Source organism: Melospiza georgiana, chromosome 3 (assembly GCF_028018845.1).
Source record: "Melospiza georgiana isolate bMelGeo1 chromosome 3, bMelGeo1.pri, whole genome shotgun sequence".
Lineage (NCBI taxonomy): Eukaryota > Metazoa > Chordata > Aves > Passeriformes > Passerellidae > Melospiza > Melospiza georgiana.
Genome location: NC_080432.1, coordinates 83,969,685 through 83,994,690, shown reverse-complemented (window position 1 = coordinate 83,994,690; position 25,006 = coordinate 83,969,685). Strand labels below are relative to the sequence as shown.

At 40.1% G+C, this 25,006-nt stretch overlaps 1 protein-coding gene across 8 annotated transcripts in view; it reads right to left on the bottom strand.

The window, feature by feature from the left end:
- Positions 1-25,006, bottom strand: part of ITSN2 (intersectin 2) — an 80,514-nt gene that overhangs the window by 11,170 nt on the left and 44,338 nt on the right. For 6 of the 8 annotated variants that reach the window (XM_058021658.1, XM_058021655.1, XM_058021660.1 and 3 more), the window contains 16 exons: positions 24,728-24,868; positions 23,835-23,922; positions 23,073-23,212; positions 22,105-22,185; positions 20,225-20,361; positions 18,641-19,086; positions 17,320-17,441; positions 15,400-15,575; positions 14,976-15,120; positions 14,357-14,562; positions 13,479-13,543; positions 12,666-12,832; positions 12,339-12,384; positions 12,036-12,157; positions 11,146-11,242; positions 10,140-10,331 (listed from right to left, as the gene is read on the bottom strand). In XM_058021658.1, coding sequence (XP_057877641.1) covers positions 10,140-10,331; positions 11,146-11,242; positions 12,036-12,157; positions 12,339-12,384; positions 12,666-12,832; positions 13,479-13,543; positions 14,357-14,562; positions 14,976-15,120; positions 15,400-15,575; positions 17,320-17,441; positions 18,641-19,086; positions 20,225-20,361; positions 22,105-22,185; positions 23,073-23,212; positions 23,835-23,922; positions 24,728-24,868 — 2,371 coding nt within the window. Of the gene's footprint in view, positions 1-1,718; positions 5,325-10,139; positions 10,332-11,145; positions 11,243-12,035; positions 12,158-12,338; positions 12,385-12,665; positions 12,833-13,478; positions 13,544-14,356; positions 14,563-14,975; positions 15,121-15,399; positions 15,576-17,319; positions 17,442-18,640; positions 19,087-20,224; positions 20,362-22,104; positions 22,186-23,072; positions 23,213-23,834; positions 23,923-24,727; positions 24,869-25,006 lie in introns of those variants that run through there. The other 2 variants (XM_058021663.1, XM_058021662.1) reach the window with 2 other exon arrangements.

The following is a 25,006-nucleotide window of genomic DNA, read 5'->3' as shown; positions in this document are numbered from 1 at the left end:
TAAAAGAAAGCAGTTTTCTGCTGGTTTAACAGCCAGGAATGTGCATGGAAGCAGTAAAACTGCCTTGTTTGGCAGCAGAAAGCTCTTGGCTTGGCTTCCCTCTGGTGAAGCTTCATCCCAAGCTCCCCAGGCAGCTCAGGAAGAGCAGTGGGATTTCTGGGAGTGTCTGCAGTAAGGAACTGCAGCTCCTCACCTGCTCTGCTGACCAAGAGGGATTCCCTGGAGGGGAAGCCAGCCTGCCTCTCCCACCAAGAGGGAGAATGCCAGGCATTCAGCCAGCCTGGGGCAGAGCCTGCCCAGCTCTCTCTCCAGAACACTCACCTGAGCAAGCAGGGTCTGCAACCTTGGAAACTCAGGGCACAGCAACAGAGAGATGCCCATACTGACTGTGGTGCCCTCTGGTCTAAATCCTGCTCCCTGAGCTGAGGAAGCAGCTGCCAGGGCAAAACAACCTGGAGAGTTTATAAACAGGAAATCCCAGTCTCTGAAGTTGTGTTTAAAATTATACTTTCCAAATATACCTGAACAAGGAGCATTTTTTCCTGCTACCCCTGCATGAAAAACTACTGAGTTTCACAGTGAAAAGTTGCTCTCTTCTGCAGGAGATTCAAAGCCCTGAAAAACATGGAGGGCTGGGGGAGAAAACCTTCCCAATTACAGAGGGACAGTTTCTGAAGAAAGGAAATCCTCCAGTGAAAGACAGATGAACAACATATATCACTATTTCCCCAACAGACTTTCTCACTCAATGGACAGGGGAAAAAAAGCCATTAAAAGTGACAGCTCTGAAAAGACATCCCAACCCTCCAAGAGGAGCTCAGGCACTCATCTGGAAGGATGCAGCTACACCAGAGGCATTGGGTGACCAATGAAGACTATTTAGGGATAGAGAAGAGGTTTAGATTTAATATTAGGAAAAATTTCTTCATGGAAAGGTTTATAAAGCTGCCCAGGGAAGAGGTGGAGACCCAATCCCTGAAAGTATTAAAAAATATATTGATATGGCACTTTAGGATGTGGTTTATTGGTGCTGTGTTAAGGATTGGATTTGATGATTTTAAAGGTCTTTTCCAACCTTAATGACTCCATGATTCCATATAAACTGCTTTTTTAAAGGAAATATCTTGGTATGTTTAGGGTTGGATTTTTTTTTAAGGGGTTGTTTGTTTAATTGTTTGACTCCGAAGCCAGCTGACATGGGTGGGCAAAGCCGGTAAAGGTTGGGGGTCTTTTTCCTGTTTCCATTTTCCCAGCCTGCCATAGAAAGGCCAGGAGTCCCCTTAAGGACCACGGGCTGGCGTTGGCACAGTCCCTTCAGGACAGCCAGAGAGCAGCTGATGGCATCAGGGGACACCCACACAGCCAGGTGCAAGCTCTGCAGCCACACACAAGGCCAACACTCCTGTCACTCCTGAAGCCACCAGCAGCCTCTGAAACCCACAAAAGGAACTAAAACAAGGAATCTGCTACTGTGGAAAAGGCAGTTTCCATCAGGCCCTGGGAGAAATAATAAAAACTTTTAGCCAATTTTCCCTAATCAATAAACACAGGATACTGTGCTACAATAGAGGAAATTTATGAATCAATTTTCAAGAGGTAAAAAGTAAAATCAAGTCACTCCATCACAGCTGACACAATGCTCATCCCAAGCTACTCAGATGGGAAAAAATAACCTCCCCAGATGGACAAAAAACCACAACAGACAAACTAGATCCTTTTATGCGTCCCTTTAATAAAATACATTTGCATAGTTATCTTACAACTTTGTTCAAATCCGAAGGTGAACAATTGCCTCATGCTAAGCACAGCCTGCATTTGCACGTCTCAGCAACCATCCCACAGTGACACTCAAGCTTGGGAAGGACAAGGAGGGGCTTTAAGGCAGCACACACCAGAACACAGCAGTTTTATGGAGTCATTACACTGAAGTAGCACAACCCTGCAGCAGCTCCCACTGCAGGCCAAGGAGTGCTGGCATTCCTACCAGCAGACTTATTTACAGGTGTTCCGACCCTGCCCAGGAGAATCACAAAGGGATACAATCTGACGAAGCTCTGAGATGGCAGAAATGTTCAGTGACCAGAGGGAGAAGATTCAGTTATTAGTGTGCAACTCTCTGATGGAGCTTTGAGCCTTCTGCTCCTGGCTGCACCATCAGCCACGTGGAGGCAGAGCTCTGGGTGCTCCCAGCCCTCAGCACCACAGGCTCCTCACACACCCAGCCCTGCCTCTGCTCCCAGGGGTGGCACAAGGCCTTCCTGCATGGATCCAGCTCTGGATCAGGAACTAAGTGTCAAACCAGGCTTCTGTAGTTTGTTAGTCCATTATGCAAACCAGTTACAGAAGCAGAATTTTGGTACCTGTTCTTGTGCATTTACAGCGCTGTTTGGTTCTCACCCCTGTGACACCAGGGCCCCTATTCTCTGCTGGCCCACAGGAAACAACATTTAGCAAGTACCACACTGCAGGCAGCAGCAAACAGCGTATTTTGCTTTCCATGTTGGCTTCAGTTTTACTTTTTAACCTTGTGTGGCTCTCAGCAACATTTAGACTCTCAGCTCTTGCCTGGGAACCATGAGTTCAGCAAAGGACTCTGTTTTCCACCTTGCCCTTAGCTCCACAGCCAACCCTTTTCACCCAGATAAGGGTGTTTTTACTTGACTGGCTGGGATGACCAGCTGAACTCAACTCTATGGTCTTTTATCAACAAAGGGGTGGGTTGCACACAACCAGAGAATAAGTTGCATTTTTAAAAGTAAAGTTTGATTTAAAGGCAACTTCCAATAGCCACACTGCTTTATTGATACAGAATGCCATTTTAAAATAATCTTGCTGTAAATACATCCTTGGCAGAGCCTTTCCTTTGGATGATCTGATGTGTGTATCCTACTATTTCTGCACCACTGTGCAGGAGAGCAGAGCTCTCAACTGTGCTGGAGCTGTGCTAGGCAGACTTTTGCAATACAGATGAATACTGAAGGCAGGGACTATGTCCCTCTCAATCAGCATTATTAAGATGTATTTTTATTATTATTATATTTATTATTACACTTAAGAGAATTTAGAGTGTACTCAGGTAATATTGAAACATGAAAATATAGCTGTGAAAGCACAAAATGCTCCACTTCAATACTTTTCAGTTCAGAATTCGAGGCAGAGGTTTCAATAATTATCAGTGCTCATACCTACACAACAACACAGGGCTACTACTTGTGTGGAAATTTGCCAACAGTACTGTAATCTCCAAATGTATCAGTTCAAAAAAATTTAAAAATTAGTAGAATGCCACATTGTTTTGGAAAATTCCTCAAATACCTCAGTGAGGATGGGAAGTTGTTTTTAATATTTCAAAGACAATTAGTAGTAATATAGTATTCAAGGAAAACTGACTGAACATTGATTGTCAGTGTGGCTCAATTCCTACAGATGAAGTGCCTTTCTGCCTTTTAGAAATTACATAATTTAGAAGCTCAGCTAATTCTTAGACTACAGTACATGACTGCTTGATGCCACTGGTGCAGCACAACACATTTCAGCCTGTATTAAACAGGATTTCCAAGACAGAATTCACAGAAGGCAATTCTGGGTGAGTAGTGTATTTTAGTAGAAATACTTAAAACGTGGTTTCAGAAGGAAATCAAGTCATTTTAAATACTCAAAGGATTATCTAGCACATTATTTGCCTACAACAACATGATTTCATTCTATAACAAAATACTGGTTCAGACAAAATACATCCAGAATAAAAACCCATTTGTAGTTTTCTGTAGGCACATGGCGTATCCGTATTGCACAGAAAATACATCTCTGAACTAAAGGGCACATATACATTATTTGATCAAGGATATAAATACATAACATTGGATTTTGGAGAAAGGCTTTAAATCTCTGCAATTGGATTAACCTTTTCCTGATAGTACCTTCACAACATTCATCTATATATATATATATTTCTATATAGTAAACAAGCAGTTTGTTTTGTAAACATTTCTGATTGCATAAGTGACTTTTGCTGTTTCATAACCAAGTTCAGGAAACCAACTAAATTAAATACTGTGTCCAGAGATCTCTCTTGTTGTTACAAGAGCACAGAACTATTTAATCAGAGAAGTAGTCTAGAATCAAATTAATCCTTTTATTTAAAGGGGAATCAAGGTTACAAGTTCCTCCTTCCCTCCAAACATTACAGTAAGACAAGGGCAGCTCATACTGCACTGCATTTCCAACAGGCCAGGACTGTGGGCTGAGGAGCACAGCTCCATCCTAAACCCAAATGCTCTGCCCTCACTCCACGTTCTCTTAGTGTCTCTCTCCTGGCAACACCTCCTCAGTGAGGCTAGCTCTGCATTAGGCTGCTCTCTGTTTACCAGGAGGAAGAGCAGCAGCTTCCAGACAGTACTTTAAACGTCACTGCAGACCACAGCCAGAGACAAACAATTCAGTACCGTGAACTATTTAATGAGAAGAAGGGGCAGGGGAAGGGCCTGGTCACACAGAGGCTGTGCAAGTACTTACTGTAGCAACTAAGCACATCTGCCAAAACTGAAAGCAAATATGAATGATCAGAATTTAAGGAAGGAGGCTGTTTAGGGATAGAATGGATTGAGCCAAAACAACCTGAATTCCTGCCATAGTACTATTGTGAAGGAAGAAAAACCATTAAAATATCCTCCACTCTACACCTAATAGTTCTTTTCCCTGTTAAAAAGGGTGTGAAAAGGCTGGATGGAGTGCACCAGATCTAACCCTCAGATCCTGTAGCATGTTTGTAATCACAGTGACTATCAGCAGCACACAGGGAGGGCTTGTATCTGGATGAGCCATAAAGGCCCCCAATTTTAAAAGCTCAATATGTAAGAGATTAAATCAAGTCCATTAGAACAATAATCAATGAACATTTTAATTCTGCAAAATATGTACATAATAACATTAAAAGAACACAAGTGCCCATTCCAAACAGCTCAGATAAACTGTGCAAATAGTGGGTCTTTGTGTGTCTGCAATCCCACCATGCAAACAATACTTGATATGCATGCTAATGACTACGATTATCAATTCCAAAGGAAATACTAAAGGAAACAAGAATGAACAGCAGTGAAAGCCACACAAAGACCCACTATCCTTTCTGCTTTTACAAATCCACTGAAACTGTAGATTAGAAGAAAACCCACGAAAACCTAATTTCTTGGTTGGATCTAACGTTCAAACGAAGCAAAAGGATTGTGTCAGACACGTGAGCAGGGCTGGCCACCCTGCCTCCACGCTAGTCAAACTTGGATAGTGGGTCTCTGAGGTGCTTTCACACTGGAAGACAACATTGGGTCCTAAAAAAAAACAAAAAAAAAAAAATGAAGGATAAAATGAACATAAATTTGAAGACTGAAACATATGACTTCTATGGACAAAGACAGACCAACACCAAAAAGGTCAGAAAGGAATGATGAACATTCAACTTTCTGAAAACAGACATCACAAGCTTCCACCCTTGCAGTTTCATATTTATAAACACACAAATTTAAGTACTTATGACCAGCCATGGCTGACTCTGAAAACCCCTGCAGCTCATTCATTTTAACAAAAAGTTTCTTCCTAAGGAAAATATCTGTCATGTAGACTTCAACACAAGGTCAAGCCATAAGGGTTTTTTAAAGGCAGTGGCAAAATTCCCTGAGATTTCAACAAAACCAGAATCTCTCTTGAGAAATTTCTACTGGGACATTAGAAAATCAGATAAAAAGTAAACTTATAACAAAAAATCTCTTTGGAATTTATTCATATCAGCACATACAAATTAACCTGTTCAATTCTGTTTGAGCCTGAAAGAAGTTAAAACCTTGCCTCTAGTCTTATGTGTCCATAGAACAAGAGGTACCACACCCCTCAGACTCCAAAGGGCCACATGGTCTGAAGAGGGACACACCCTGTGGGCAATCCAGAGACTATTCCAGAATCCAGGATTACAACCTGGAAGTGTTATCAAGCCTGACTGACATTCACCAAATACAAAGTCACTATGCCACCATGAAGTAAGGGACTGATTTCATATTTCATCTTTGCTATAAGAAGTAGAATTCTGGAGCTGTTGAATAAAATCAGAATAAATACTTAATCCTCATTTATTAAAATATCAATGTGGAACTGCAACAGGCAACACCTCAAAGCTACTGCACCATGAACTGTTACTCCACAAAGAGAAGTTACTTGGCAAGAACTAGAGAACTTCCAAATGTGCTGTCCATACAGACACAGAAATACACCAGCCATGAGCACCTCAGTTCAGAAGTTGTTTTTTCACTATAAACACCCCCAAAAGTGAGTCAGCTTCATCCACCTGACAGTGTGGACAGGAATTACTGAAGATCTTTTGCGCATGGAAATCAATTTCTGGAAATAGAGATCCTTGTTGCAGGATTTGCCTCATGTCTCAAACATGCCACATCCACAAGTAAGGTTTGGGGAAGGCAAAAATGTGGTAGCACTAGAGATATTACTACAAACAACAATGTGGAGCTCAGGCTAAGCACCTGAAGGAGCAACTCTGATGTGTGAAGAACTGCAGCAGTGTGGGCTATAGAAAGCAGAAAGAGTGAACAGGAAACAGTCACTGCACATAGATTAGAGCAGAAAGATTAGAGCAGAAAGAACTGGCACAACATTCAGCTCTGAGAGTCTCATGGGATGAGACACCTTGGGATGAACCAGAAGCCCCTCTGCACATGGAGCACAGGCATGTGCACCTGGCTGAGCTGTCCAGCCCTGAGCAAGAACATCTGAGGGATGAACTGACCTCTAACACCAGAAGACATCTGGCAATCAAGTATGGCAGACACAGCTGGAGCAGCTGTCTTGCCTCCTTACACTTCTTTCCTGCCTACCCCACCTTAAACATCCCTTGGGAGGAATGGGAAGAGAACCTGGTAGATGTGTCCTTGTCAGACCCTGGTAACACAGCAAAGACCTGACTCTTGACATTTAATGGTTGAGATTCACCTGAGGGGAGAAAATCTCAGCTAAAGAAAACAAAATGACACAGTTTACACTGGTTCCATGGATAAGATGACAAACTTGAAAAGGTATCTCATTGAAAAAGCCAACAAATAATAAGAGAACAAGTGCAAAGCAGATGAAGACTGGCCAAAATAAAATTATCTCCAGACCAGGGCACTGGGAAGAACTGTGAAGTGGTGAGAGCATCATGCCTACCCCCCTTACACACACTTTGGAAAGGATGGGAAGAGAACCTGGCACTAGAGAGGTACTGGCAACACACAAGATCTGATCCTGCATGGTTGCGCAAACACTCAAAGATTTATTTTAAACCTATTTTGAAACCTGCTGAGTATATTTATTATTTATGCTGGCTTTTGTGCAAACATTAGAAAAAAGGCTATTAAAAATGTCATTAAAACAGGAGCAAGTCTAACCACCACCAGAGTCACCAGGAACACAACTCAACTGTCCTGTGTTCTGCAATCACCACGTGTTTAAGAGACAAACAAACCTACAACACCCTGAAGTAATTTTGTTTTTCTTTCCTTGCAGGGTCCTATGCCAGCATGTGCAGCTACACCAAGAGGAAGAGTGATTTTGTTCTGTTCACAGAGCTGTGTCAGCAACTTAAGAGAAGGGACATCTCAGTGACCCCAGTTCCTTCTTTGCTAGGGAAGTTTGCCATTACAGCTACAACTAATAGCTCCCAGAAAAGACTCCAGATAACAAAGGTCTTTAAATCTGAGGGAAAAACCACAATTTTCCTGAACTACAAACCTATTTGAGTAAACCAAATTTGCCTGCTCCCTTTCCAATACCATCATACTTGTTCTAGGAAAAACAGAGGGAAAAACTGCTATTATTCAACAGAGGCATTATAATACTCAGATCAGCAGTTCTTTGAAATGCAACAATGCATTTTTAAAATTACATTCTCTCATATCTCAAAGCTGTTCTGTTGAGAGCCACATTAACATTTCTGTGGGACAATTCCTTAGTGATTTCACAAGAATACTCATGACAGTTTCTCTACTCTGTTTAAACAAGAGCCAAAAATACTGTAAGGAAACCCAAGGAAGTTTGGAAGTTCATTCAGGACACATTTAAACATTCCTCTGGTTACAGAAGAGCTACAGAGCAGTGGCTTGCTGCTCACACAACTGACCAGCAGCAGTGGCAGCCCAGTTGAAATCTGGGAAATGGTATTTGAACAGAGCTCCTGAGCTGTGCTAGGTTTGTGCAGGCTCTGGGCTTAAGGCAGGATTTTTCCTTAAGTTTCCAAATGCCTATGTCACAACAGAGTGGCAAATCCCAGCACAAAACTAATGTGGAACTTAGCTGATTTGAAATCCTGAGAGAATCTGAAAAAATGAGAATAAATTCAACATACTCTTTGTTCACCAGTAGGTGGATTTTGCAGAACTGCTTCATAGAGTAGTGATTAGAGAAAAGTTTAATGGCCAGGTAGAAATGACCTGGTCCACATCTGCACATCATTAACCCTTGTCAAAAGCCAGTTTGATGTGGATGGAAATACTCTTATTTCACATCACTGAAATCTGAGGGAAAACTTAATGATATACCAGCAAACAATGAGAAAAACTTACTCATTATCCAGAAAATTTCCAATTACAGCATGGTCTTATCATGGCTTTTGCTGAAAATCAGTGGTTTATGTGATGACCTTGCATTTGTCACATTCAACAACATAACTTGAAATAACACAGTTGGTGTGACAAGCTGTTACCTGTATCTTTTTGAAAATTCCTAAGTTTTAATACTCAGCCAGCATCTTAATTTTATAGCCCACCTGGTATAGCCTATACAGTTTCTTTAAATGTGAGATTTGCAAACAAGTTAAAGCTTTCAAAGGACCATTCTAATGATTTATCTATGTCTCATCAAATAATGTTAAATTCAATCTAAATCCAGAAGTTTCTGACATCCCAACCATATTGGCCAGAGACATTAAAAAAAAAAAAAAAAGCCAGAACAATATGTTACCAAAAATATAAAAATATGAGCTCAGAAGTAATTTAGCTAAAAAGAAAACCTCAAGAATGGTGCACACTCTCTTTTGCCCAGGAACCATAACAAGTTACCCAGGGAAAATATTTTTACTTTCCAACCCAAGCTGTACCTTCATTAATGAGTTTGTGAATTTTTCTGTAAGAACACAACTTGGTGATCAAATCTGAAGTGCAGACTGATCCTACAGTAGCTACAGGCTAACAAGAGTGAGGCTCAGCCAGATTTCCAGATGGGTGTTTTTATCCCAAGAGAACTCCAAACATTGTCTGGAGGAAAACAGCAAGTGAAGGGACAAGGTCTGTTGTGTCAAAGCAGCAACTCTGGCATCACGGTGTGCTCCCAAACCACCATCATGGTGGGCTGATGTAAAAGTTGGTTTAATCACAGGATGAAAAGCTGAGAGAGTAAAAATTGTGCTGAATTTCTCTGGGAGGAGGATTTTCTCTGGGGACAGGGGGCAAAAAACCAGGCCGTGTGTAGGGGACACCAGAAACCTTTATTGTGTTTATGTGCTAAAAATGCAGAAAGAAGCTGACTGTCAGGTGTACCGTTTGTGATCCAGTTCTCAGCCTGCTGCTGGTAATTTTCACCTCAACCTATGTCCTGACATATATCTTGTTTCTCAGGACTGGAAGACAGCTGGAATGCTGGGAGCCAGGGGAAGGACAGACCACGTGCTAATGCCAAAAATCTTTTTCCTATCCTTTTTACGGGTATTTTTACTTAACTGATATATGTGTTAAAATTACTACAGCACTTTTCCTTATTTTACAAAACTTGAGCAAGTTCTGCAATTGCAGTGTGCCTGCACTGCTTCCCAGTCCATGTTAATTACCAGAATCTTGTTGGAAGAACTCCTACCCAATCCAGTATTTTTAGCTCACCCTACAGCATTCTTGCTATCCCACACTGGCTGGTTGGCTATGTACTGGTTGTTTGTAGGTTAACTGGAAAAGGGTTTAAAGCACTTTGTACTATAATAAAGAATTTAAAGAGTACTTGAAGTAGTAATCAATTCAGCTGATGCCTGGAATGCCAAATTCCAAACACAAAGAAGAGAACAGCAATGCACCTTTGAAATGAAGTAACAAAATTAATCAAAAGTAGAGGTTGCTTACACTGCTGACTTGGATCGGAATCTGTGGTCATCTTCACATAGTTTGAGGGGAAGAGACCTGTCACTCCATTGATTTCTCCTTGCCACCAGTCAGCATCATCCTTGTTCAGCACATTGATCAGCTGCCCCTTGGAGAAACTGAGCTCGTCCTCATTGTTGGCCGTGTAATCATACATGGCTATCACCTGGCACACTGGGAAGGAAAGAAGAGCAGAATGGAGTGTTAAAACTATTTTCTCAGTGTTTTACAAAACCACAGGAAAGAAACAACCATCTCACATGCACTGCTGCATGAGAAAAATGCCACATAATTTTATCTTGGTACAGAATTGCCTTCCCTTTTCTTTTACTTCTTTAAAACTGAGCCAGCCAGTAATTCTTATTTCCACTTTATATATCTGTGAACTTCTATAATGAATGGACTGCATCTACTGGCCTTCCAAATACTTTAAAATGTAATCAATGATCCTTCTCTCTTTTACTGGCTTAAAAGAGAGTGAGTTTGATTATCTTACTGCAGACACTTGTGGGGGAAATGGGGCAGAGGAAGAGGAAACATGCATTAGCTAATCATGAGTTGCTGTTTTAGTCACAGGGAAGTTTTGTCAAGTAAAACCCAGGAAATTGTTGTATAAGCAACTCATAGCTGTGGAGAACAGCATAATTTAAGCACACAGAAGCAAAAAAGCTCATTTTCTGTGAAATAACCTCATTTGTACCCAACCATTCAAATGGAAAAATTTAGAAATAACCTGAAAATTTGCTTAGTCTTCCTCTTTGTAAGGAGCAGTGCATGTAATTCCATGCGGTTTGCCAATGTTTGCTAGCTCTAAAATTTTTCCTAGCACTTGGAAACACGGGGTTTCCAAAAGAGAAGAGTATGGCTCTTCAGAGCAACCATCAAAATTAAAAAGCCTAGAAGATGGATGCCTGACCCTCACAGATACATGAACATTTGAAATAGTTACATAAAATTCTAAATTAAATACAAAGTCTCCTTTTTTCACCTGAGGGAGCAGCTGATGTGGCTCTTTCACTGCTCGGACCCAGCAGCTTCACATGGCTGGCAGGGAACCATCCCTTCTGTCTCTTTTTCCCTCTTGCCTGTAAATGTTCATAATGGTTATTACACAACTGAAAAACTGAATAGTCCATAGACTGGAAAAATTTGCAACGTATATGTTACAGATTTTTCCCAACAAAAGACAAGAAGTCAGGCTTCTAAACAGCTACTAAATGAATCTCAAAAGATAAAAATCTGACTAAAGCATAAAAAAATGCAATTCAGATAAAGCTGCACCCTAATGTGTTCATCCAAAATTTTGAAGTGAGATTTCAGAGTACAACTGAAATGTAGGGCTGAAAATTTGTTCTATGACTATTCCACCCATGCATCATATCCAGAGTTTCTAATGAGGTCAAGGGCACTTTACCAGGAGATTCTTAAATTTAGGTGGGGAAAGGAGAGAAGTGGAAACAGAACTTTTGCATTAAAGAAGCTTCCAACTCCAGCTTCCAAACCCACCTGTTCCTTCATTAGAATAACTTCACAGTTTAATGTTTCACCAATCAAATCCTAACCAATTAAGTAACTGCCAACTCATCTCTTCCTCCTCCTGCCTGTTAATCGACAGTTTTACTATTTTATGTGACCAAGAAAATCGACTCTAAAAAAACCATAAAATCCCCAGCAACCCAAAGTTTAAAAAAAGCCAACCAATCAATCTAACAAACAAAAAAAATCCACCATACAGCTTCTCTTCCCCTTTGGTTTACACAGGATAACTTTCTGACCAGCTTTTATATAACTCTATACTTAGTTGTTTTTTTGAATTAAACCTGAGAGCACCTCCTTGCCATTCATGAAGTTACAATTATTCCTCCTTGAATCACTTACCTGCAACTCTCCTTGCCACCATCCACTGGCATTTTTCTTCAGAATAAGTATCAGCTGTCCTGGAGCAAGACTGAGCTGTTCAGTTCCTGATGCAGCATAGGCAGTAGTAACCTGAGCGATTTCTGGAAAGAAAGCAGTAATTGCACTTGTTATTTGTTCACTGCAGTAAGAGCTGGATCCACAGAAATATCCTGGTACACAACCTGCAGCTGAGAACATCAGCCACCATTAAACACTGCTATGAACCTAAATACTCAGAGTTACTCAAGAAACAGCCTTAAATGTTAAAAGGTTGTCACTTACCGGGTTTCTTATTTATTGTTCCAGTTTTGCCAGCATAGCTAGAAGCCTACAAAGACAAAACAACAACCACCTTTAATGTGCAATAAAACCAGTACAGTTTACACTAAAAGCACATGGAGATTTTAACTTTAACCTAGGTGTTTAACAAAACACCATCCTGTACAGAGAGAGAGGCAGTGTGACACTGGCTGCAGCTCTGATTTAGCACTCAAGCTACAAAGGATTTTCTTTTCTGTCAAGCATATTAATCTCTGTTCAAAATCCCTGTGTAAGAATGAAATAGAGAGAAGACACATTGAGAATTGTTAATTCTCAGACTGAACTCACATCTGGATCTTTTGGTCTGACGTAATTGGAGGGGAAGATTCCAGTTCTGGTATCGATGCTCCCGGTCCACCACTCCCCTTCCTTCTGGGTCACCAGGATCTCCTCCCCTTCCAGGAACGTCAGGTCACCGGGCTCGGAGCTCGAGTAGGGATAGAGGGCAATGTACTCTGTGCAGGGAGCACACAGGGGAGAGCACAGCTTCAGAGGGGCACAGAGCAACCCCAGGTGCACATAAAGGGTATCAGCCTTCTCCAGTGGGTGCCCAACAGGGATCATAACAGTGTGCTCATAACAGGGATCACACCTTCACAAGCCTGTGAATCGACCTGTCCACCTGCTTGAACTCACATTTACTCTTACAGGTACACAACTTAGTAATGAAAAAATACAGCTGCAATTAAAATATAATCAGGGAAGTGTGGAGATACACTAGAAATTCTTCTCCAATAATAATTTTTTTCTCTACTCCTTACTGACTGTAAGAGAATGATCCATATTCAGGAGATTGTTTCTCACGTCTTTACAGAACAGCATAACACAGTAGACAACAGCAGGAAGAGAACTCTGCTTATGGGTTTTCAGAAATATATTCATGCTTGAGCAGAAGTCTCAATATGAGAACCTAGGCCTATGCTCAACCTGAATTACTTACAACCTTCCTATTTTAGTACTTTTGTATCAATAGCTGAACATTTGCACTGTGTGTTTTGGACAAGCACTCAAAGTTCTGCTCAGAAACTCCTCACAAACTGAACTGTATTTACAAGCAGAACCAGACTGTAGCATTAGTTGACATTTTTCATGCTCTCTTACCCTCTCCTGCTGTGTAATTCTGGGTATAAGGCCTTTTGTTTACAGCTGCATAAATAGCTTCTGGTCTGCAGAAAGAAGTAAAAAAAAAGCTTTGTGTTAGCAAGAGTCTGATCAAGAGCAAATCTCTCAATTCACATGAGACCAAGATCACTTTGGTTATATCAGAGCTGGTGCTGACTCTGAATTAACTACAAAGACTTCCCTGACTATCAAATAGTGCCAAGTACTACTGATACTTAATATATTTATGGCACCCAAGAGCACACCACTTAAAAATATAATGCAATAAAAGGGAAGAGATACATTCACAAATTATGTTATTCAAAAGAAGTAAATGAAAGATTTTATTCTAATTCTAAATTCTCTTATGCAAAAGAATTTCTAAGACGTTTAAGCAAAACACATGACCAGAACAATTTACACACAGTGGTGCAGCCATCCCAGCAGTAACCAGACCTGAACAGGTACCCTGGAGCATTAGAACAGGCATAATAATCTTCTCAAGTGAAGAAAACCACACTACTGCTCTGTGCAGAGCTTACAATTAGTTTTGGGTCACTTGAAAATTGGCACCTTTAGAGGCAGAATGCAACTGCACTGCAAGAGAGGAGACCTGGTAATGAACAAAAAGTCTGGCACTTGATGAATAATCAAACACCACTGATGTTTCACAGCACTCAGCCAGCAAGACTGTGGTTACACAGCAGTGAGCCCAACACTACTTGGCTTGCCAGAATGAAATAATAAAAGCCTAAAATGACACAGTGTAAATTCTAAATGGCATTTATGTTCTGCACACTAAAGCACTGCAAGAATTTTGCACTCTAAACCACCTCTTTTTGCAAATTGATGAATAAAACAACAAAAGTCACACTTACTCCTCTTTCTTGGTTTCACTCCCAGGTAAGAGCTTGACATAGGACTTTGGAAACCAACCCCTTCCTCCATGTACCTCTCCAAACCACCAGTTCTCCTGCTGCTCCAGGACAGTGATGATGTCATTCTTTGAAAAATTCAAGTGGTTATCTTTTTTTGCAGTCCAAGAACAAAGTGCTTGTGCTTTTAGGTTCTCTACAGGCTGCCCCTGTAAGACAGAAGAGATGCTGGTTGACCACACTGCCCCAGCTGTTAAAAACAAACACTGGTGTATCTTTTCTTGAAGGTTAAGCAACTTCATTCCTAAGTGATGGCTGAATAACTTTGTTTCCATCAATGCATGCATGTAACTCAGTTTCTTATTTGTTAGAAATATCTTTTGTGTTTAATTGTAGGTGAAAATTATTTTAGAATTATGAAAGATGAGTGTTGTTGCTCAGTGGTCCCTGGAAATATTTGGAATTATATCAATGCACACTAATACAATATTTAGATGAGCTTCTTTATCCTGCAGCCCGTTCAGCGCACCCAGAACTAGCAAAGTTGTGTGGTGCTCTGGTTTTAATTTAAATTATTTTCATTAAGATGAATCTGAAATGCATCAAGTTCCGCACAAGGTACCTGTCCATGAACAGGTGAAACAGATCCAGGGGACACAGTACGAGTAAAAGCTGATTTCTGCTGCCAGGCTGTGTTAACATTCAGGCTGGAAAAGGGGATGTTTTGGTAATCAGATTCTTCTGCAGATTTACTTGGTGAAAGTGGTCTGCAAATTGAACACAAGGCATATTTGTAAATAAATGTTGTAATTTGATAAAGTACCTCAAGCAGAGAACTTTTTTTTCCCAACATCTATAAAACTGATATTCTATACAATTCAAAGCAGACTATCAAATACTCAAATTTTTCAAGCCAAGACATTTAAGAAAGTTCTTCAGTAAGTTTTCTGCCTTTATAATTTAAAACCAAGTGAAACTATACAGCACATTATGTGCCAGCTTAATTTAGAAAAAGCAATTTAAACACAAACATAACAACAACTCACTCTGAAGCAGCTGAGGTAGTAGATAAAGATACTGTAGGAGGAAGTAAGGCTTTCTTAGGAGATAAAGCTTTTTCTCCTTCTGGTATTTTTTCTACATAATTGCACGGAAACCAGCCAAAATGTCCTTGAAAACTCCCATAAAGCCAACCAGGCTCTCCCACAGTTTTTTCATCAACCTATGGACATGAGGAGAAATACAAAGGAAAGAGAATTAGCAGCATGGAACAAGCAGGGTACCTGGTGTGACGGCACCTGCTGGCTCTCTGACCTGAGCAGGGGCAGTGCCCACACCAGGATCAGCATTTTCACTCTGCCCTGGCAGAACTGAGCTGGTTTTGCCCTGTGATGATGCAGTTGCACTGGTTTCAGACACAGGTGCAGACAGACCTCAGGGACCCTGCACTGCTTTAGGCCCCAGACGTGCACATGGGGGGCATGCAGTGCCTCTGAGCCACCCTGTCCTGCCAAAACTGCCAGTGCTTTGTGCTGCATTCTGCTGAATGTGCAGCCAAGAGGAAGGGGCTGGTGAGCCCAGCAGAGCAGGAAACAACTGCTGCTGCTCTGCTCACAGATATAATTAACTCTGTCAGCTGACTGCTTCCAAAACACATCCAAAATTTCTGTTATTTACTGTGTGATTAAGTATAGAGCATCCTTAAACATCCACAGCAATCCTGAAGCTTCCATTATGCTACAAATTAGCCAGTTAGTGAAAATTGGCTAAAAATTAGCAGCCCATCAAACACTATCAGCTGGTTAGCTTAGCCGGGGTTTGGGATGCCAGAGGAGGAGGAGGTGGCAGCTGTTAGCCTATTTCTGAAATCAGTTATCAGCAGTTGAATGATACAATTACAGCTGAGAGGGAAGTCAAAGCAAAACCTACTTCTCTTGTTCCCTCCTTCCATGGCTCACTGCTATGAAAATGCAAATAAATGCTTTAACACTGTCAAACTGAAAGCTAATTTAGTCAAGTGTTTTAATATTTTGTACCACACAGCTTTATAAATTCTTCCTTATCACCTACTTGTATTACTTACAGTCTGAATGAGGAGCAACCACACACACTTATACATTAGAAACTGTATTACCATGGTTGTAAATCAGTTTTCACCCATTCACCTGCAGGCAAAGATTTTCAAACAAGGGCTAATAACTAAGGTACATGAAATAACACAGACTTCAACTGAGAAGCCACAAGGCATTTCCAATCTTATGGTCCTGCTGTAATATTATAGACAGCAAATTCCAAAAAGTGCTACAATAAATGGACACAGAACAAATTACTCTAAGTGTCTGCCTGAGGGAGGATTGATAAAGGGAACACTCAGAGAATCACAGGATGGTTTGGGTTGAAAGGGATCTTAAAGATCACCTGGTTCCACTCCCTCTGCCAGGAGCAGGGACACTTTCCACTAGACCAGGTTGCTCAGGCAGGCAGAAATGTCTGTTAAGAATACACTGGAAACAGCATTAAGATTCAAAAGAACCTCTCACATCTACTTGTTATATAACTAATTTGATTTTAATTCAAATGCCATCAATGAATAATTCATGTGTCTATTAACTATGCTCATATTTCCAGCAAACACTCAGAAGCCAAATTGTACATGTGCAATGAGCTGCAACAACTACATTGTTTCTGATCTACTAATTTTAGAAAGTTTATGTTTAGCATTCACTGTTCTTATATTTAAAGAAATTGTCAACATATCTAGGATGTGGAAAACTCAGAGAAATATTTTGGCTGAACTAATCCTAATTTCACCTGTTTAGAAAAACATAAAGCAGCAATCCAGTTTAAATTTTGAGTCAACCTTACAATACATCAACACAAGGCTTTTGACCCTTAAGACTTTGTGCATCTCAAGGCTAGAGAAGAGGGTTAATTTTTGCAAGTTAAATGTGAATAGCCAATCTTACCTGAATTACATCTCCAGTATTAAAGCTCATCTCATCGTGGTTCCTTGCCTCAAATGGATACAGAGCTCTGTAATTTACCAAGGCAATGGAATTCCTTGACTCTGCAGCACCAGCTGCCTTGCCTGGAAGGTAAGAAAACCAGTTACCACTCTGACACAGCTGAGACAAGCACTCAGCTGGAGCCCCAGCACTCCAAGCAACTGGTAGGAATATCAGTTCTTGCCCCAGACACAGGGCAGGTATCAGAGGAGATCACCAGAGCATCAATTTAACACACCCATCATGAAAATGTAACTGAGACAACAAAATGTGCATTGACTTCTGCAGTGCAAAAATCACAAAAACATAGAATGGGTTGGGCTGGAAGGGACCTTAAAGGTAATCTAGTTTCAACCTCCTGCCATGGGCAGGGACAGCTGCTAGACATTGTTAAAAATGGCATTTTTATGTTCTCCTCTTTCCTTGCCATGCTGCTCTGGCTAAGCCAGTGCTTTAATAAAACCTCATTTAACACCACTATAATGTTCCAAGTTGAATAAATCCCACTGTTGCAACAATAAGTGCTCAGCAGCATGTTGTGAAGATTTTATTTAGAAACCTATAATAGCAAAATATCATGATTTTGATTTTCTTTGCATCTCCATTCTCCAAGTCAGTGACTGATGTTGCAAACAGGGAATGTCTTACAAGGTTTAGCTGAGGTGTGGAAATATCTTTTAGCCTTGTTCTAATTTGATCCTTGCTGAACTCAGTGAGAAAAGTGGCTAATGAAAACTGACAAGGACAAATGAAGGATGAAATCAAACTTGCCTTTAGTGAGAATATTGTTAAAGTACTATTTTTCCAAGTCACACAACTAGTTAGGTCCAGTCATTCAGGTTTTTGTGTTTTTTCATTTGAGGCATTGAGAAATGCAAAAATAAACTACATTTCACTGTTAAAAAATCACTTTGAGCATTACCTGCCCATCTCTCACCAATGAACAAAGCCCCTCCATATTAGCATTCTATTTTCATGAGAGAAAGTGCAAGCCCTAGGAAAAACCTAAAATATTACTGCTCCCAACAACTGTTATTTGTTGACCATGATCAGTGGAAGATTTGTCATCAGAGTCATAGGTGCTGAAAACTGACAGAAGTAACTAAAGTTTATAGGATCATTTGTAACTGACAAAGACAGGAAACATTGCTGGTTTGGGTTCTTTTTAATTGTAACTTAGGCAAGAAGTCTGCCATAGGGTCACATCAATAACAGTACACCTGAAGAGTGAAAGAACACTCAGGAAAGTAAAAGTCCAGAAGTCTAATGATTTTGAGATTACCTTCATTTTTCCAGGGTGGCTTAAGACTTTTACCCTCTGTTGGCTTCAACAGATCTGAAAACTTGTCATTTATATTTATTTTGGAAGTGTGTTTCTCCACCTCTTGAGAGTTGGTTGCTTCTTTTATCTTTTTTATCTCCTCGTTCTGCTTGCGCCTCTCCTCAGCTTCTTTTGCTATTTGTTCTTGTTTTCTTTTATCTTCTTCCAGTTGCCTCTGCCTTTGTTGTTCCACCTCCCTCGAGATCGTGGCTTGTCTATTTTTCTCCTCCTCTGCAAGAAGCTGTTGTTTGTTTTCCCTTTCCCTCATCATGGCAGCTGCTTCTTCAGCTTTCAGCTTTTCTTGGACTTTTTCCTGCATTCGTTCTTCCTCCAGCCGTTTCTTTTTCTCTTCCTCTTCCCTTCGGATATTTTCCTGCCATCGGTTCTCCTTCTCCCTTTTTGCCTTCCTAGAAGAAAGGAATGAGAGAGGTAAGACAACATTCACACAAAAATGAATGAGATTGTGTTCCTACAGCAATCAGTGACACTTGTCAGCAAAACTGAGTTTATGGCACTGATCACTCTGCTCTTGGGGTCATCAGCTCTGCCACAGACCATGGCTTAACATGAGTGCCAGAGTGCTCCACATAAAAATAACAAATTGATTAAAATTCAGCTACTTTAGTCTATCACCTGAGCAGTGCCTTCACAAGTACTTCTGCCCACCTGCATCCTGATGAGCCAGAACTGATCTGATAATTTAACCAAGCTGGATTTAAGCTCTCCAGCAAGGCAGAACCCAAATCTCCTGACTGGAAACAATTACTTCCACAGAGATTAATTCCACTCAGGTACATAGATAAAAATAGCATTTGCATACTGATCTTGGCAGCTTGGTATTTCTGCCTTCAGCACTTGTAATCTATCCAATGTGCTTATTCCTGCCAGGACCACACTGCAGCAGACAGGATCTGGAAACCTGACTGTATTCTCTGTAACTATTCAGATGTTATCCTATGCCTCAGCTGTCTAAAGAAGTTAGTATCCAATTCAACACAATATTTTAGCTGTCAAGACCTTTCTTCTGAAGAGAAAGGACCTAACCCTTTGGGTCATCCTCTTAAAAATGTCTAGATGAGACCTTTTCATCCATTTCCTGTGGGACATTCACTCCTCTGATGGGCATTTTAGTGTTTCCAAGCACATGGCAGGATGCAGTAGGAGCTGTGCAGTGATGCTGTTACTCCATCACACAGCTGTGTCCAGCCAAAAAATTAACAGGCTATCACCACACATATGGCACATGCCTCTCTTAGACTGTCCCAATGTTATAAAACTTCATCTCAAGCAGAAAAATGCTGTGATGAGCAAAGCCCATGAATCACCCACACTACAAGGTCACTAGCTCTGCTTCTTCAGTCAAATCAAATATAAATAATTGAAAATCTCAAATTCAAACTCACTAACATGAGTAGTACTCCACATAAAATGCTTCCTCTAAGGCAACATAGGATGTATTTTTACATTAAAAACAGATCTTATCTTAAAAGCCACAACAGCCTTTGTTCTAAGCACTGCAGCACTGACACCCTCAGCCATGATCACCTTGCAGCCTCATCTTCCAGTCGCTTCTTCTGTGCCAGCTCAGCTCTTCTTTTTTGTACCTCTCTTATTTTGTCCTGTTTGATCCTGTGGAGCTGCTCCAAGGCTAATTGCTGTGTGCTGTAACTTTCCCTCAGGTCCTAGGGAGGGAACAGAGGAATACATAAAAGGGAATAAAGCCAATCTTTGAGAAAAGCATCCAGGCATTTAATGCTTTTTCAACCAAGTTTTAATACAAATGGCCAAAATAGTAATAAGTTATTAATAGTCCTTGGAGGTCACTGCAAAGAAAGTCAAATCATTGGAAGTATAAAAGGAGATGGCAGGTTTGCAAAGTCAGTGATGTAATTTGGGCTTTCAAAGAGCCCTTCCAGTCCTACACCTGCTGGAAATGCCAAATACAACAGAGGAGAGGGGAAGATACAGAACTGATACACAACATTTCTGAAGGCAGTGAATTGTATTTTAAGTAACTACAAGGAGGCAGATTTCAGCTGAAATCCAACACTGCACCATAACCTGAGAAAGCATCCTGCAGTAGGGTGCTCATCCTTGATGCTTCCTGAGTGATCAGTCCCATGTTTAAACCAGAAAAACTTCAGAAATACACCCAGCAGTCTTACCACTGTGGGAAACCACAGCTTAAAGACACTAACTCTGACTGGACTTTTCCTCGACTTGTAACCTTCCCAGTTTCAGTCTTTTTCTTTCTGAACACATCCTTCAATTCCTATCCCACCTCCCTCTGATAACATTCTTTTTTTCCAAACAAAAAATCAGAATGTATCTTTTTGATAATTAAATTTACAGACTGAAAAAGATCAACAATAATAGAATTACTTTCGCCTGTACTTCACCTTGTTGCTAAAACACCTCTAAGATCACCAAAATCAGCTAAATCACCACTCCAGTCTTTTCTTTTTTCTTAGGAAAATCCTGCTGATATACATTCAGCAATGCAATAGGGAAATCCTGAGTTTTTGTATCTGATCTCATAAATACAAATAAAGCAATTAAGAATGAAGCATTCCCTCTACACTATGCACTTCTACCAAGAATCATGTTGCCTAAGACATATGGTGCAATTTAGATTGCTGTGTCATTGGAAGTCTCTGTAGCAACAAACTAAATTAAGCAATTGACTACAATTTTTTCTCAAATGTATTCAGCTGGGAACATTTTTCCTTCTTACTTTGCCCAGAATTTTAGGAACACTCTGGAAGCGAACTTACATTAGAAAAATTCTCTGCCTTTAAGGAGAGAAAAACCCTCATGCAAAGCAAAATGAAAAGCTCGATTAGGTAATTCTGTTGGGGTTTTTTTCTTCATACATTATTCTGACCTCAGTATTTCTGTAAAGTATTTCTGACCTCAGCAGACAAAAGCAGTGTTGAAAGACAGCAAGTAGGTTTTAGTGCTGGGTTAATCTGGAGGTTTGACAGCACTGTGTTTGCCAGACCATATTCTGCACCCTGGACAAGAACTCGAATACCTGACTCACAGCTTAGGATGGATGGCTACAGGTACAGAGCAAGAGATGGAAAAGTGGGAGAAGACACTGTTTCCATCTGAAACTGCTTTTTTGGTTCACGTTAACTAACAAGAAAAAAGTTTGGGTGAAACAACTTAGAGAACAGACCATTAAAAAATGAAATAATTAGAAGTCAGGATTTTGCTTTCAGTATTCTGCAGTTTGGATTTCTAAGCAGGTAAGGATATTAAGTCTTAAAGAGGATATAAAAGCTAGCAGAAAGAAAAGCAGCCTACTGGTTTTCTTTTGGGAAAACGTATTTAATAGAAGTTGTACATCCAAACAGAAAGGGTAAGCAGAGAGAAATTGCGAAATAATTAAAAAACAAAAAAGCCAAAGATTAGAAAATAACCTTAAGTAAGAGGAAGAGGTTGTTGAGACAGCTTAGCAGAGACAAAAGGCACTGAAGAACAGAATCATCCATATTCTCACACTGTAAGATAAGGTAGATAAAAAGCCAATTAATCTTTGCACTGTATTTTGAAAAACATATTTTAGGGAAGACTGAACTGTGGATGCAGCCACTGAATACAGCAAGCCATGCAACAAACAAGTAACTGAAAATTCCCATTGCATGAAGCCACTTTTAAAAAGAAAATGAATTCCATACACATTTACAAATTTTTGTGGCCTTTTTTTTACTGGAGAGTGCAGAGCCCTCGTGCTGGCCCAGCATCAATCTATTACTTAAGGAAAAAGTTCCCACCAGTGCCACTTGGAGCAAGCTGGCAAATAAAGTTAAATGGATGAGTGCTACCCTGTGAGAGCTGCCTGAGCTTTTAGGCAGGCCAAAGAGTTGCCTCAGAAACAAAAATTCAGAGCCAGTGGTCAACAACTCTTGGCTTACAACAAAATAACAAATATTAACAAATAAGTGGCCTACGGTTACTTTCAGGCTCGTACCCAATTCTGCCACCAGACCTTGCAGAGTGTGCTGTGAAACCACACAGGTCTATCAACAAAAGTCAAGTGTTCAGTACACAATTCAAAAATAGCAGCAAATATGACCTCATACTGCAAGAACAGAATGTGCAAGGGCCTGAGAAACTTTCATTCTAAATCAAAATGAGTTCTAGAAGGCAAAAGGTGAGAAGGAGCAATAGCTGAGTCATGCAAAGCAATAGTAGCAACAGACTCATATTTTAGTACATTAGCAATACATTTGCATCTGTATTGTGTTATTTACTCCAAGATTTTGATAATTCTTATTTGACACTGAAGTTGGTGGAAGCCTGGCAAAAGTGGCACCAATCTTTATGAGTGGATGAAGAAATAAAATACAGTGCTCACAAGTGTAAAGTATTTGGATAATGCAAGTACCTTAAGCTGACTGTTAAACTCATCCATTTCAGCAAGTTTAGAAGCAGTTTCCTTCTCAAGGGCATCTAGTTGTTCCTTAAGTCTTTGGCATAATTCTTCCTTTTCTTGGGACTTCTTGTGCACTGAATCAACTCCTGTATCTGCATAAGGAAAGACATGCAATTTTACATATGTTTCTGGGCTTTTTAAAAAGTTTTTTGCCGAGTTTTTAATAATTGTTTGTTATTTTCCTATTGTATACACAATCCAAACCTCCTTCGTCACAAGAATTCCTTGATTTACCTTTCTATTCATATACAGCACAAGAAAAAAATATCCGCACTGAACTAAGGCACACAGGCATTACATGCAATACATACAGCATAACTCGCAAGTTGTGGGGTTTTTTATATCAGAACATTTCATACCAAGATTTTCTAGACAGAGACTTCCAGTGTAATTTGAAACAAAGACCAAGCTTTACATAAATTAACTCCCCTGAGTTTAGACTACCAAAAAAAGGACAAATTGTGATAGTATCTGTGAGCTACACAGCCTGTATAAATAAAGTTTTAAGCAAAATCTGTGCTTTCTTGCCAAAATGTCTTTGTCTCTTATTCAGAACATGAAGGAGATAATGGAATGCAGGTGAGACAATGGCACTAAACTGGGAAGATATAGAAGTGAAGCTGTTATTAACACCTCTGTACCCTTCAGCCTTGATTACAAAGGATGAGAACTCAGCAAGGCAATCAAGAATAGAACTCATGTGCCGGCACTTACTCTGAGTGTTTTCAAGTTGAGCATTTTTTATCCTTTCATTTAACAACTGCTTTTCAGGAACCAAATAGATTAGTTTATTCTGATAATCCTGGAGATGTTGAAGAGAACATAACAAAATTTTAATATTGTTTATGAATCATTAAGTAAAACTGAGAGACTTTTCAAACATAGCTTCAACTCATGCTAATGAAACGGGGATGCAAGTTATTATTGGAAAAGAAAAAAATTAATTCTATATTCTTAATAGAAATAATATTACAAATTAAAGATTTTGACCCCAAACCATTAACACAGATGGAAAACAAACATTTAACAAACATTCTAGAAGTGTAAATATTATCACAAGACCATTTAAGGTGACTGCTCCAAGCTTAACATAAAACAGTAACAACATGAAAAGAAGTTTCCCTGATGAGCAGAAACATCACATAAAAATATGGCAGAGGATAATTTAGGGTAGTCAAGTGATTAGAAATAATTAATGTCTTGTTACTCAAATAGAGAAAAAAAAAGATAAAAGAGCAGCAAGGTAATTCAACCTAAACACTAACTTGGTCTGAACAAAGGACAACAATTCCTCAAAAAAAATCTGAGTCTGGAGCCACAGAAGAATTCAAAATTAAAGAGAAGTCTCTACTATCAGTCCACAAAAGAATAGCTGAGGTTTTCACAACTGTTACTGAACCCTCAGCTCATTTTAATACGTATAATCATTTGTTTAACACCACAGACAAAACTAGAAGCCTCTGCAATGCTGACAGTCTTGCCTATTTCCTCTCTCCACTGCAATCCAACTGACTACATATTCCTCCCTATGGAGATGCATTTTCAACAGCATTAGGGAAACACAGAATATGGTAAAAGAAAACCACAAGTTTAACAAAGTTACACACCTCCAGCTGTTGCTGTAGTTGCTTGACTTCCATGATCCCTTGGTCATATTTCCTATCCAAAGCCTCCAGCTCAGTTTTTCGCATTTGCTTTTTGCTACGAATATCCTGCAACCTGCCTGAGATCTGCTGATGTTTGTCAGTCTGGAAAGAAAGCAGAGACAGATTACACCACATATGGTAAAAACCCCTTTGCTAAGCCTGTGGGCACCAGTTCTCTAAAACAACCCAAAATACCTGCTTTAGATTCATTACCCAAATCAGAGTGGAATTCTTGTGGGC